We start from the raw sequence: 12,339 nt of genomic DNA, 5'->3' as shown, positions 1-12,339 counted from the left end.
CTTTGCTGGTTAATGCAGTTAACCGCACCACCAGGCTCACCAATAGCTTCATACTCCAGGCTGTTAGGATCCTGAACTCTCTCCCCCCTTCTGCGTAGCGTCCTGTACTTTTGCACTATGTGATTCTGACTGTATGCTGTATGCTCACTTGCTCCATTTTTGCTCCTCTTATTTATTTTGTTACTTGTTTATTTATTGTTTATTCATCACTCTTATTTATTCACTTTGTGCCTTCTTGTTTTTATTTGTTTGTGTTGTTTACTTGTCTGTGTATTGTGTGCTATGTCTTGTCACCGTGGGATAGTGGGAACGTAATTTCGATTTCTTTGTGTGTCTTGGCATGTGAAGAAATTGACAATAAAGCAGACTTTGACTTTGACGTTATTGCAATTTTGTTATTTTATCACAGTAGATTGGTTTATTTACATTTCAAAAACCAGAAGCCATTCATTTACAAATGTGATTGCACTTATTTTACATATTTAAATGTTCAGATATTAAGATGTGATAGACAGTTTTTGTATTTGAATGAGGCAAAATATCATGCTTTTTCTCTTGAATATATTGTTATAATCCCCTCCGTGAGTCGTCACCTTATCGTGGTGGAGAGGTTTGCGTGCCCCTATGATCCTAGGAGCCATGTTGTCTGGGGCTTCATGCCCCTGGTAGGGTCACCCATGGCAAACGGGTCCTAGGTGAGGGGCCAGACAAAGCATGGCTCACACTAGCCCCTTATGATGAATAAAATAAATGGATTTCGTTTTCCCTCGCCCGGACGCGGGTCACCGGGGCCCCCCTCTGGAGCCAGGCCTGGAGGCGGGGCTCGAAGGCGAGCGTCTGGTGGCCGGGCCTTCGCCCATGGGGCCGCTGGTGGTCACCGGCGGTAAGGGATGCCGTCAAGCTGAAGAAGGAGTCCTATCGGGCCGTTTTGGCCTGCGAGACTCCGGAGGCAGCTGACAGGTACCGGATGGCCAAGCGGAACGCGGCTTCGGTGGTTGCTGAGGCAAAAAGCCGGGCGTGGGAGGAGTTTGGCGAGGCCATGGAGAATGACTTCCGGACGGCTTCGAGGAAATTCTGGTCCACCATCCGGCGTCTCAGGAGGGGGAAGCAGTGCAACGTCAACACTCTTTACAGTGGAGATGGCGCGCTGCTGACCTCGACTCGGGACGTCGTGTGTCGGTGGGGAGAATACTTCGAAGACCTCCTCAATTCCACCTACACGCCTTCCATTGTGGAAGCAGGGCCTGTGGACTCTGAGGCGGACTCTCCAATCTCTGGGGTCGAAGTCACTGAGGTCGGTGGATGAGATCCGCCCGGATTTCTTAAGGGCTCTGGATGTTGTGGGGCTGTCATGGCTGACACGTCTCTACAACATCGCGTGGACATCGGGGACAGTGCCTCTGGATTGGCAGACTGGGGTGGTGGTTCCCCTCTTTAAGAAGGGGGACCGGAGGGTGTGTTCCAATTACAGGGGAATTACACTCCTCAGCCTCCCTGGTAAGGTCTATTCAGGGGTGCTGGAGAGGAGGGTCCGTCGGGAGGTCGAACCTCGGATTCAGGAGGAGCAGTGTGGCTTTCGTCCTGGCCGTGGAACAGTGGACCAGCTCTATACCCTCAGCAGGATCCTCGAGGGTGCATGGGAGTTCGCCCAACCAGTCCACATGTGTTTTGTGGACTTGGAGAAGGCGTTCGACCGTGTCCCTCGGGAGGTTCTGTGGGGGGTGCTTCAGGAGTACGGAGTACCGAGCCAACTGATAAGGGTGGTTCGGTCCCTGTATCACCGATGCCAGAGTTTGGTCCGCATTTCCGGCAGTAAATCGGATTCGTTCCCAGTGAGGGTTGGACTCCGCCAAGGCTGCCCTTTGTCACCGATTCTGTTCATAATTTTTATGGACAGAATTTCTAGGCGCAGCCGAGGCGTTGAGAGGGTCCGGTTTGGGGACCTCAGCATCGCGTCTCTGCTTTTTGCAGACGACGTGGTGCTGTTGGCTTCTTCAGGCCGTGATCTCCAGCTCTCACTGGAGCGGTTCGCAGCCGAGTGTGAAGCGGTCGGGATGAGGGTCAGCACCTCCAAATCCGAGTCCATGGTCCTCGATTGGAAAAGGGTGGAATGCCCTCTCCGGATCGGGGATGAGATCCTGCCCCAAGTGATGGAGTTTAAGTATCTTGTTCACGAGTGAGGGGAGGATGGAGCGCGAGATCGACAGGCGGATCGGTGCAGCGTCGGCAGTAATGCGGACTCTGTACCGGTCCGTCGTGGTAAAGAGAGAGCTGAGCCAAAAGGCAAACCTCTCAATTTACCGGTCGATTTACGCTCCTACCCTCACCTATGGTCACGAGCTATGGGTCCTGACCGAAAGAACGAGATCCCGGATACAAGCGGCCGAAATGAGTTTTCTCCGCAGGATGTCCGGGCTCTCCGTTAGAGATAGGGTGAGAAGCTCGGTCATCCGGGAGAGACTCGGAGTAGAGTCGCTACTCCTCCACGTTGAGAGGAGCCAGACGAGGTGGCTCGGGCATCTCATCAAGATGCCTCCTGGACTCCTCCCTGGGGAGGATTTCCGGGCATGTCCCACCGGTAGGAGACCCCGGGGACGACCCAGGACGCGCTGGAGAGACTATGTCACTCAGCTGGCCTGGGAACGCCTTGGGATCCCCCGGGATGAGCTGGATGAAGTGGCTGGGGAGAGGGAAGTCTGGGAGTCCCTCCTGAAGCTGCTGCCCCCGCGACCCGACCCCGGATAAGCGGAAGAAGTGGATGGATGGATGGATGGATATTGTTATAATCATTTGTTTCAGATGTACTGTAATTATTTTCTGTATGAAAATTAAATTTGGTGTTCAAAAAGTATTTTTTCAAACTTGAGTCAAAAAGTCTTTTTTCAAACTTGAGTCTTGAAAAAGAGGGGGTCGTCTTATAATAGGGGTCGTCTTATATTCGGGGCAATACAGTATATATATATAGTATAGTATATATATATATATATACCGTTTTTTTCCATGTATAATGCGCAAAATGTAACTAATTTATTGTCCTAAAATCTTAGAGCCATTTTTTATTACAGTATTCATTATATTCCATATTTCTTTGGTGTTATTTTTATTATCATTTAATATTTTACTATAGTATTCTTTTCTAGCAGCTCTTTTAATATTAGTTAGTTTATTCTTATATTGTTTATATTTATTTTCTGACTCTTTAGTTCTCTGTCTTATAAATTCTCTGTAAAGTGTATTTTTCTTCTTACAGGCATTTTGTAAGCCCTTTGTGATCCAGGGATGATCTACATACTTTAGTTTCCTATTATTTACTTTTACAGGACAGTATTTGTCATATAACCTTTTGAAAAATTTTAAGAATTCCTCATATGCACATTTAATATTATTTTCATTGTATATAATATCCCAGTTTTGTGACATTAAACCATTTTTAAATGCGTTTATTGTTTCTTCTGTTTTAATTCTTCTGTATTCCTGTTTTTTGGCCGGTTGGATAATTTTATAGTTGTCATCAAAAACCATAAAAACTGGCAAATGGTCACTGATGTCGCTGACTAATAACCCACTTATGGTGTTGTTTAAAATGTCATTTGTGAATATATTATCAATAAGAGTGGCACAGTGAGAAGTTATTCTGGTTGGTCTAGTGATTTTTGGATACAAGTTCATGCTATATATTGTGTTAACAAAGTGTTCGGTCAGGTTGTGCTTGTTTGGATTGAGTAAATCAATGTTGAAGTCCCCACAGATGAAAATTGTTTTGTAACTGATTTTCGAAAACACCTCCTCCATCCATTCTGTGAACAGTTCAATGCTAGAACCTGGTGTCCGATATATACAGCTAATGATCACATTTTTCTTTTTTTCCTTGAGTATTTCAATTGTTATGCATTCCAATATGTTGTTAACTACCATTGACATATCCTTTATCACCCTGACGTTTAATGTCTTTTCCACATAGATCGCAACTCCTCCTCCACCTTTGTTTTGTCGATCTATGTGTATAAAGTCATATCCCTCCAGCTCAAAGTCCGCCCCTTTTACTGTGTTGATCCATGTTTCCGTTATTGCAATAATGTTGAATGGGCGAGTAAACTGATGAAGATAATCCTTAATGTTTGTAAAGTTGGCGTACAGACTCCTACTGTTAATATGTATAATAGACAGTTTGCTATCTATATTGATTCTATTAAATTCTTCATCAGTATAATAACTGCAGTTATTGTTGATTGAGTTAAAGAAGTTGTTATCCGGGTCTATATCATGTTCCATATCCAGTGAACTGTGGTCAGTGTATTGAAATGATTGGAGTTCCAGTTTGTCGTGTTCACTAATCCTCTGAGTTATGTTACTGTTGTCTTCAGGTGTAGATGCTTGATTTCTTTCGATGTGTGTCATGGTTGTGAGTAGAGTTTACCTTACAGTCCTGCATGATGATCATTGGTATCTATCCAGCTCCTCAATACTCCTTACCATCAGCACTTTTGCTTCCTCCGGTGTTCCATTGAGCTTGATAAATATTTTACAGTTTGTAGTCCAGGTATGTTGAATTTTTTTCTGCTTCCTCAGGTAGCGTGCTTTTTTGGCAATATCAGCGTTGTGCTTGGTCAGGTGCTCATTGATGTAGACGTCGGTTCCTCTCAGCTTTCTTCCTTGTTTTAATAGTGCAATCTTGTGTTTTTTGTTGACAAACCGCATGATGACAGCGGGTTTGTCTCCGGGTCTCCTCTTGGGCAGAGGGTGGCAAGCTTCGATGTTGTCGCAGTCCAGCTGTATCCCCTTGGACTGCAGGAAAGTAGCCACCTGTTGCTCCGTGGAGCTAACATCCAGTTCATCCGGCTCACCTCCCTCGCCAGCGGCCAATGCCCGGGCGTATGACCGGGCTTTGGTATTGACTCCAGAGATGATCACGTCGTTGATTCTGGTATACTGCTCCAGGTCAGCAACCCTGCTTTCCAGGAAGGTGATTTTCTTTTCATTTTCCGCATTCTGGATGCGGAGAGCTTTGACCTCCTCGACCAGCTTGAGGATAGCTTTCTGCTCCAACCTGACAGCCGAGACTTCTTCAGTGAGGAAGTCCAACGCCTTTTTAATATCCTCGCCCTCCTCGACCGAAAAGAGGGGAGCCGTTGATGCCTTCTTCGGACCCATGTTTGGGACGCGCTTGTTGGTTTTTAGCAGTGAAGCAGTGTGTTGTAGCTTCGCGGCTAGTTAGCTCATCAACTCCAAACTCCAATTTCCGATCGACCTCGTCCGTTAGTTTCTAATCAATTGATTGCTGAAATTACCACATTGGAAACGACAACTCGTTCCAAGTTAGTCCATAGTCGACAGGAGAAGAAAATCTGAGAAATACTGGCGTGAGTTGGTAGGAGATAACAAACAAAAGTTTGCGAGCATAAGCAGCAGCCTGGCTGTCAGTCTTGATGCAATCCTTGATGGTGTGTTATTGTCAAATATTGTTCGTTTTTTAATCTCCATCGCAGACCGGATCTCATATGGAGGCCGCCATTACAGTATGCGCAGAACGGATGCGCAAGACACGTCAGCTATATAAAGAGCGAGAGTTCAGTTTTCTTCCTATTAGTTTCGATTCACAGTTTAATTAGCAGTTTCAATCAGCAAATAAGATGCGTATTACAGGTAATATTTTATTTCACAACACTTTGCCTTGTTCCTTTCTTCTCTACTGTTCACTTCAAACACGCTCCATACGAACACAATGCTCTCGTATCAGACGCTTGCTTGATCACCTGCTCGTTTGCTGTCACAATGTACTCTCCACAAATCCGAAACATTTGTTGCGGCTCCGAGTCACGACGAGGGGCAGGTTTTGGTTTCCAATACAGAGCCGCCTTTTTCACATGTCCACACGTCACTTTCCTCTCTTTTCATTTTAACCTAACTGATCGCGGTGGTGCCTTTCTGGGCAGTCGGAGAAATCAACGCCAACAAAAAAAATACATCCAGCCTAGTTAAGAAATCACCAGAAAGATCACCATGACAATTGTGAATAATAAATAAATAATTATTATATATATTATTATTATAATAATAAATAATTGTGATAAATAACTGGAACATCACTCAAATATTGGTGATCCCGTTGAGAGTCTCACATATTTCTTCGCTATCGAGTTTGCTACTGCATGCGCAGTGATACTTCCATTTCAATATACCGTCTTTTTCCATGTATAATGCGCAAAAATGTAACTAATTTATTGCCCTAAAATCTGGGGTGCGCATTATACATGGGTATTTTTTTTTTTTTAAGAAAATCTCCCTCGAAATAAAACTTGAAATCACCTTTCTTCTTGTTTGTTGTCAATCGCGCATCGCATTCAGCCATCCTGCCCAACACACTTAGTCAGTAAAATTCATAATTGACGACATCGTTTGATGCGATGGTGCAATCCTTGATGGTGTGTTATTGTCAAATATTGTTTGTTTTTTAATCTCCATCGCAAACCGGATATCATACGGAGGCCGCCATTACAGATGCACAGAACGGATGTGCAAGACACGTCAGCTATATAAAGAGCGAGACTTCAGTTCTCTACCTAAATGCGTATTACAGGTAATATTTTATTTCACAACACTTTGCCTTGTTCCTTTCTTCTCTGCTGTTCACTTCAAACACGCTCCATACGAACACAATGCTCTCGTATCAGACGCTTGCTCGATCACCTGCTCGTTTGCTGTCACAATGTACCCTACACAAATCCGAAACATTTCTCCGCTATCGAGTTTGCTAGCGCATGCGCAGTGATACTGACCGGCAGAATAACATCCGGTTGTTCCCAAAGATGATCTTTTTTCTGAAATAATTTTACGTTTATGGACTTAAGTAGGAGTCAAAATTTGGGTGCGTATTATACATGGGTACAGGCTTTTTTCCAGCATCGACATGCCATTTTTAGGGTGCGTATTATACATGGGGGCGTATTATACATGGACAATTACGGTAATTGCTTGCACAGTGCTCCTTGAGATGTTTAAAGTTTGGGAAATCTTTTTGTATCCAAATCCGGCTTTAAACTTCTCCACAACAGTATCTCGGACCTGCCTGGTGTGTTCCTTTGTCTTCATGGTTCTCTCTGCGCTTTAAACAGAACCCTGAGACGATCAAAGAGCAGGTGCATTTATACGGAGACTTGATTACACACAGTTGCATTCTATTTATCATCATCAGTCATTTAGGACAACATTGGATCATTCAAAGATCCTCACTGAACTTCTGGAGTGAGTTTTCTGCACTGAAAGTAAAGGGGCCGAATAATATTGCACGCCCCACTTTTCAGTTTTTTATTTGTTAAAAAAGTTTAAATTATCCAATAAATTTCGTTCCACTTCACGATTGTGTCCCACTTGTTGTTGATTCTTGACAAAAAATGTAAATTTTATATCTTTATGTTTGAAGCCTGAAATGTGGCGAAATGCTGAAAGGTTCAAGGGGGCCGAATACTTTCGCAAGGCACTGTATATATGTGTGTCTGACTTCATAAGACCAAGTCGGGTTGTTATGATGCGTCTAGTGTGTTGGTGGAGTGTTGGTGGAGTGCCCAGTGCATGTCACTTCTCACTGTCAACCCTCACCGCTGGCTAGCAGTATGCGAACGGGAGAGCCGAGTGCGTAAGTCTCTCCCTGCCAGTACATAGCCTCTCTAACAGCAAGCCCTATGTAGTGCCTCCACGCGGCGACACATGGTAACTGGGTACAACACGGACCCAGGCTAAACTACAAGGGACTCGGAGAAGGTTTGGCCCCTAGACGTGCGGCACGCAGGCCCACCGGTGTGTGGACACGCCCTGGTGCCCACGAACCAGCCCCCAACTATGGGTTAAATAGTACCACTGCCCAGTGGGCTCCTCGGGAGAGGAATGGGCTAAGGGAGTCAACCCCTACAGAAAATCAATTTCCCCTTGGGTTGGTGTCAGGAAGGGCATCCGGCTGTAAAACGTTTTGCTCCAAAAATGTTCTCAGTATAGGCACTCTCAACCACGAGAAGGCCATGGACCGTCCCCGGTGGAAGAAAGCCATATTGAGAATCCAGTCCAACCCAGCAGCGCCTGGAAAGTGGACTTTAAACCGATGATGATGATATATATATAGAGAGAGAGAGAGAGAGAGAGAGAGAGAGAGAGAGAGAGAGAGAGAGAGAGAGAGAGAGAGAGAGAGAGAGAGAGAGAGAGAGAGAGAGAGAGAGAGAGAGAGAGAGAGAGAGAGAGAGAGAGAGAGAGAGAGAGATGTCCTGATGTACCTTTTAGACAATTTGCAGCCCTAATCTTAAATCTAAGGAAACTCTTTGTGTGGCCAGAATCTCGATCCAGCTGCCATTTTACCTGTACAGTTTGACACCAGCCTCCCTCTCCATCTCAGCCCACAGTTCATAGCTTTCACCCATCATTTGTGTGTAGAAGTCCTGCTCGTAAGCCTTACGGATTATACGGGTTTGGCCATGGGAGCTCCCTCGAGTGTGAGGTAGAGTAAACTAAAATCAGAAAAACATGGGAAAAAATTATAGTTGGGGTGGGATGGGATGGTATGGATGGACGGATGATAGAATGGTTAATTAAAAGTCATGTGAAACAATTGCTCAGTTGCAAGAAGTACGGATGGACATAACATAGGCAGAGACTGATGTACTATTAAATAAAGGCAACAGAATAATATTTCCCCTTACTGTTAATTATTTCAGTCCTAAATGCAGGGTCACAGACAAAATGTTTGATTTTAGTAAGAATGCAGATGAGTTCTCAGTTGGGGTTGTAGGTTGCATCGAGCAGTCTCGAGAAAAATATGGTATATTCTTTGATCAAATCAGTGCTTAGTGTAAATGATACAAATAGGATTTATGGAATTCAAAACGCTGTCTTTGGCAACTTGATGAAAGGAAAGTGCAAATAGTACACAATGTGTACTACACAACACAGTGAGGTTAGCTCTTGAACATCTCATTGTAGCTGTCGAAAAAAATGATCTAAAGGTCTAGGGTTGGCTACTTTTCCACATCTGCCAAAAGGATTGAAAAATGCAGCAGTTTGTGATCAACATTGACACAAATAAAAAGGTAACACTGTTACATCACCAATTCATCATCCCACAGGGTCTGCACCTGTGGGGACCATGGTCATGAGATGCTATGGTGGGTGTCCCTTATTAACTTCATATATGAAAAATTGCAATACTAATTGTATATAAATAAGAACGTCACCAGACGTTTGCATACTGTTCCGACAGCTCATTCATTCAACTCATAGGGTGGGGCCCATGGTCATGAGATCCCATGGTGGGTGTCCCTTATTAGTTAGTTTTACGAGAAAAATGGCAATACTAATTGTATATAAATAATAACGTCACCAGACATTTGCATACTGTTCCGACAGCTCATTTATTCAACTCATGTATTCTCTGCCGTTGCTGATTTTTGAAATAAATAATCATGCTTAATATTCATTGATATGAACAGAAGTTTAATATTCTCCGTGCAGCTTAACATCATCAACACATGCTTAGATGAATGCTTCTTGGATTTGTGGCATGGCATCGAAGTATTTTAGTGTAATGTTACTGTGTGGAAAAGGAGGTAAAGTGGAACTCATAATCTGCACGATGGTCAAAATCTTTTTAATGAAAACCACCTCCTAGCTGTGGGAATGCGAGAACCTATTGGCGACTGACTACTTTGAGTTATCAGTTTTCCGATACAAGATAAAGAAAGGCAGCTGTTGATTGGTTCGATATGATACGCCATTACTGCACTGGTTACAGCAATAGAGACTACATTTCCACAGTTCCATTCATTCTGAAACTCAGAATTGTGCAAAGATCAACATCATAAGTTATTCAATAACGTTGTTCAGAAAAAAAATCGGCATTCTACATTGGATTGATTTATGATTTAATTAAAACACTATTTAAAAGCAGAATTTAGTGTATGCCGAATGCTTAAAAAGTAATAATAATAGATTATTCAACAATATATTATTATAATTATTATAATTATTATTGATAATTCTTATACAAACACAACTACTCAATGCGTACTCAACCCATGCAACAGAATCCCCATCCCTCATCCACAGCATGCATGCATGCGCAACATGATACAACTAAGGAGAGAAAAGTTGTTTTTTTCGACTTTTAAATTCAGCTTGACGAAAAACCAAGTCCTCAAACTGTCACGGGTAGTTGCGACGAGATATCGTTAGACACACCTGCTCAAGGAGAAGAGTTTTCCTTTTCCTTTTCACCAGCTGGTAAGATGTAAAAGATCCTTGGATTCCAGCACCGATTACGATGTAGTCATAACACTCAAACGTAGACATCGCGGATAAATAAGCTGCAACACTGAAGTTTGCTGACTTCTTCACCGCCGCTAGCGCCACCCTTTAAAGTGACAGTAGGTGGAGTAAAAGTGAAATATTCAGTTATATTTCTCATGAACTGTCAGTTGGGCAAAAACAACGTCCTGCATGAGGTTGCCTCAACGCCCAACTCCAAGGGAATTTGTCTTAAAGAGTTGATCGGGGACATTCTCAAGTGTGTTAGCTCAGGTTGCGCTAGTCCTTACTTAAACAGAGAAATTATCTGCAGCTATTCACTTTGGACTGACCACATGAACTGTCGGTGCAGTGGTGGGATAGAGCAACACTGTCATCTATTGGTAAAAATACAGTACTACTAGAGGAGGCCATTTTCCATCTGTGTCATAAATTTATTTACTTCCGCAGATCGCATGAAAACGTAGACAAATGTACAAGATGGTGCAAACCAGTGCAGGTGTTGTGCTTGATTTGGTTCCCCCGTGAGATTTTGTTCCCCCTGCCGCGGGAGCGCGCACGCCTTATTTGGAAAGCGAAAAACCGATGTCGTACGGCGTCGTACGGCGTCAGCACTATGTTGTTTTCAATAAAAACATGAAGAACTCACGTTTGCGTCAGTCAATTTTAAGTTTTATAAAGGATTATTCTCATTTGATGTCTTTAAATTCATCCGCGTTCTGCCATTGAAGCGGGGTGCATTCAAAGACCAGTCGTACAGACGGAACACTCATTCACTTCACCAAAACGCAACAATATAATTACGTGAGCTCTTTGCATAAACCTCGATGCAAAGAAACTCCTCTTTTTGGGTACAGGCTACAAGGAGTATATATTCCAAAGGAGACTTTATACTTAATTGTGATCATCCATCCATCCATCCATCCATCCATTTTATTACTCAGGTATTTTCAAAGCAAATTAATATTGTTGCATTTATTAATTTGCTTTAACATGACAGCGCAATATAATTAAAAGCTGACACTATAGCAATGTCAAACGTGTTCATTTAAGAAAAAGCCACACACGTTTTGTGATCAAATCTTTCAAAGCCCCGTGAGGATATGTTCCCCCCCCCCCCCCCCCCCCCTTATTTTGAGAACGGTGAGTGCTGGACTCCAGCAGTTTTTTTTCTGTCTTCCTGGGGGTCCTTTCAGGTTGTGTGGAAAATTTGAACAGGTTCCCTCATTCCTAGGCCAAGTTACAGGGGGGGAACAAATCCTCACAGCTGCCCCGTGAGGATATGTCCCCCCCCCCTTATTTTGAGAACGGTGAGTGCTGGACTCCAGCTGTTTTTTTTCTGTCTTCCTGGGGGTCCTTTCAGGTTGTGTGGAAAATTTGAACAGGTTCCCTCATTCCTAGGCCAAATTACAGGGGGGGAACAAATTCTCACAGCTGCCCCGTGAGGATATGTTCCCCCCCCTTATTTTGAGAACGGTGAGTGCTGGACTCCAGATGTTTTTTTTCTGTCTTCCTGGGGGTCCTTTCAGGTTGTGTGGAAAAGTTGAACAGGTTCCCTCATTCCTAGGCCAAGTTACAGGGGGGGAACAAATCCTCACAGCTGCCCCGTGAGGATATGTTCCCCCCCCTTATTTTGAGAACGGTGAGTGCTGGACTCCAGCAGTTTTTTTTCTGTCTTCCTGGGGGTCCTTTCAGGTTGTGTGCCAAATTTGAACAGGTTCCCTCATTCCTAGGCCAAATTACAGGGGAGGAACAAATCCTCACGGGTGCCCTGTGAGAATATGTTCCCCCCCCCTTATTTTGAGAACGGTGAGTGCTGGACTCCAGCTGTTTTTTTTTTTCTGATGATTTGTGCAGTGATACCGTTATTACTGCACTTTATCAATTTCTTTGGCCTTATTTTGGTCAAACAACTTTGTTTCTTAATCATATAACATACATCAAAAATTATAACTTTAAACTTTATTCAGAAAAAAAATAAATTAATTTTTTTTTAAATAATAATAAAATAAAATGAAAAAATACAAATTCTAATTAAAAAAAAGCAAAATGGTC

General features: G+C 43.4%; 1 protein-coding gene across 3 annotated transcripts in view; it reads right to left on the bottom strand.

Annotated features, from left to right (window-relative positions):
• The window catches only part of pipox (pipecolic acid oxidase), a 35,708-nt gene extending 25,176 nt beyond the window's left edge, over nucleotides 1–10,532 (bottom strand). Inside the window, exons 1-2 of one of the 3 annotated variants that reach the window (XM_037268442.1) lie at nucleotides 10,219–10,532; nucleotides 8,344–8,492 (exon numbers count right to left, since the gene is read on the bottom strand). In XM_037268442.1, the coding sequence (XP_037124337.1) occupies nucleotides 8,344–8,492; nucleotides 10,219–10,329 (260 nt within the window). In that variant the 5' untranslated portion in view covers nucleotides 10,330–10,532. The remainder of the gene's footprint in view (nucleotides 1–8,343; nucleotides 8,493–10,218) is intronic. The other 2 variants (XM_037268443.1, XM_037268441.1) reach the window with 2 other exon arrangements.
• Between the last annotated feature and the right edge of the window lie 1,807 nt (nucleotides 10,533–12,339).

The sequence above is a fragment of the Syngnathus acus genome, chromosome 13 (assembly GCF_901709675.1).
Source record: "Syngnathus acus chromosome 13, fSynAcu1.2, whole genome shotgun sequence".
In the NCBI taxonomy this organism is placed as follows: domain Eukaryota; kingdom Metazoa; phylum Chordata; class Actinopteri; order Syngnathiformes; family Syngnathidae; genus Syngnathus; species Syngnathus acus.
This window is presented reverse-complemented; position numbering and strand designations above follow the sequence as displayed.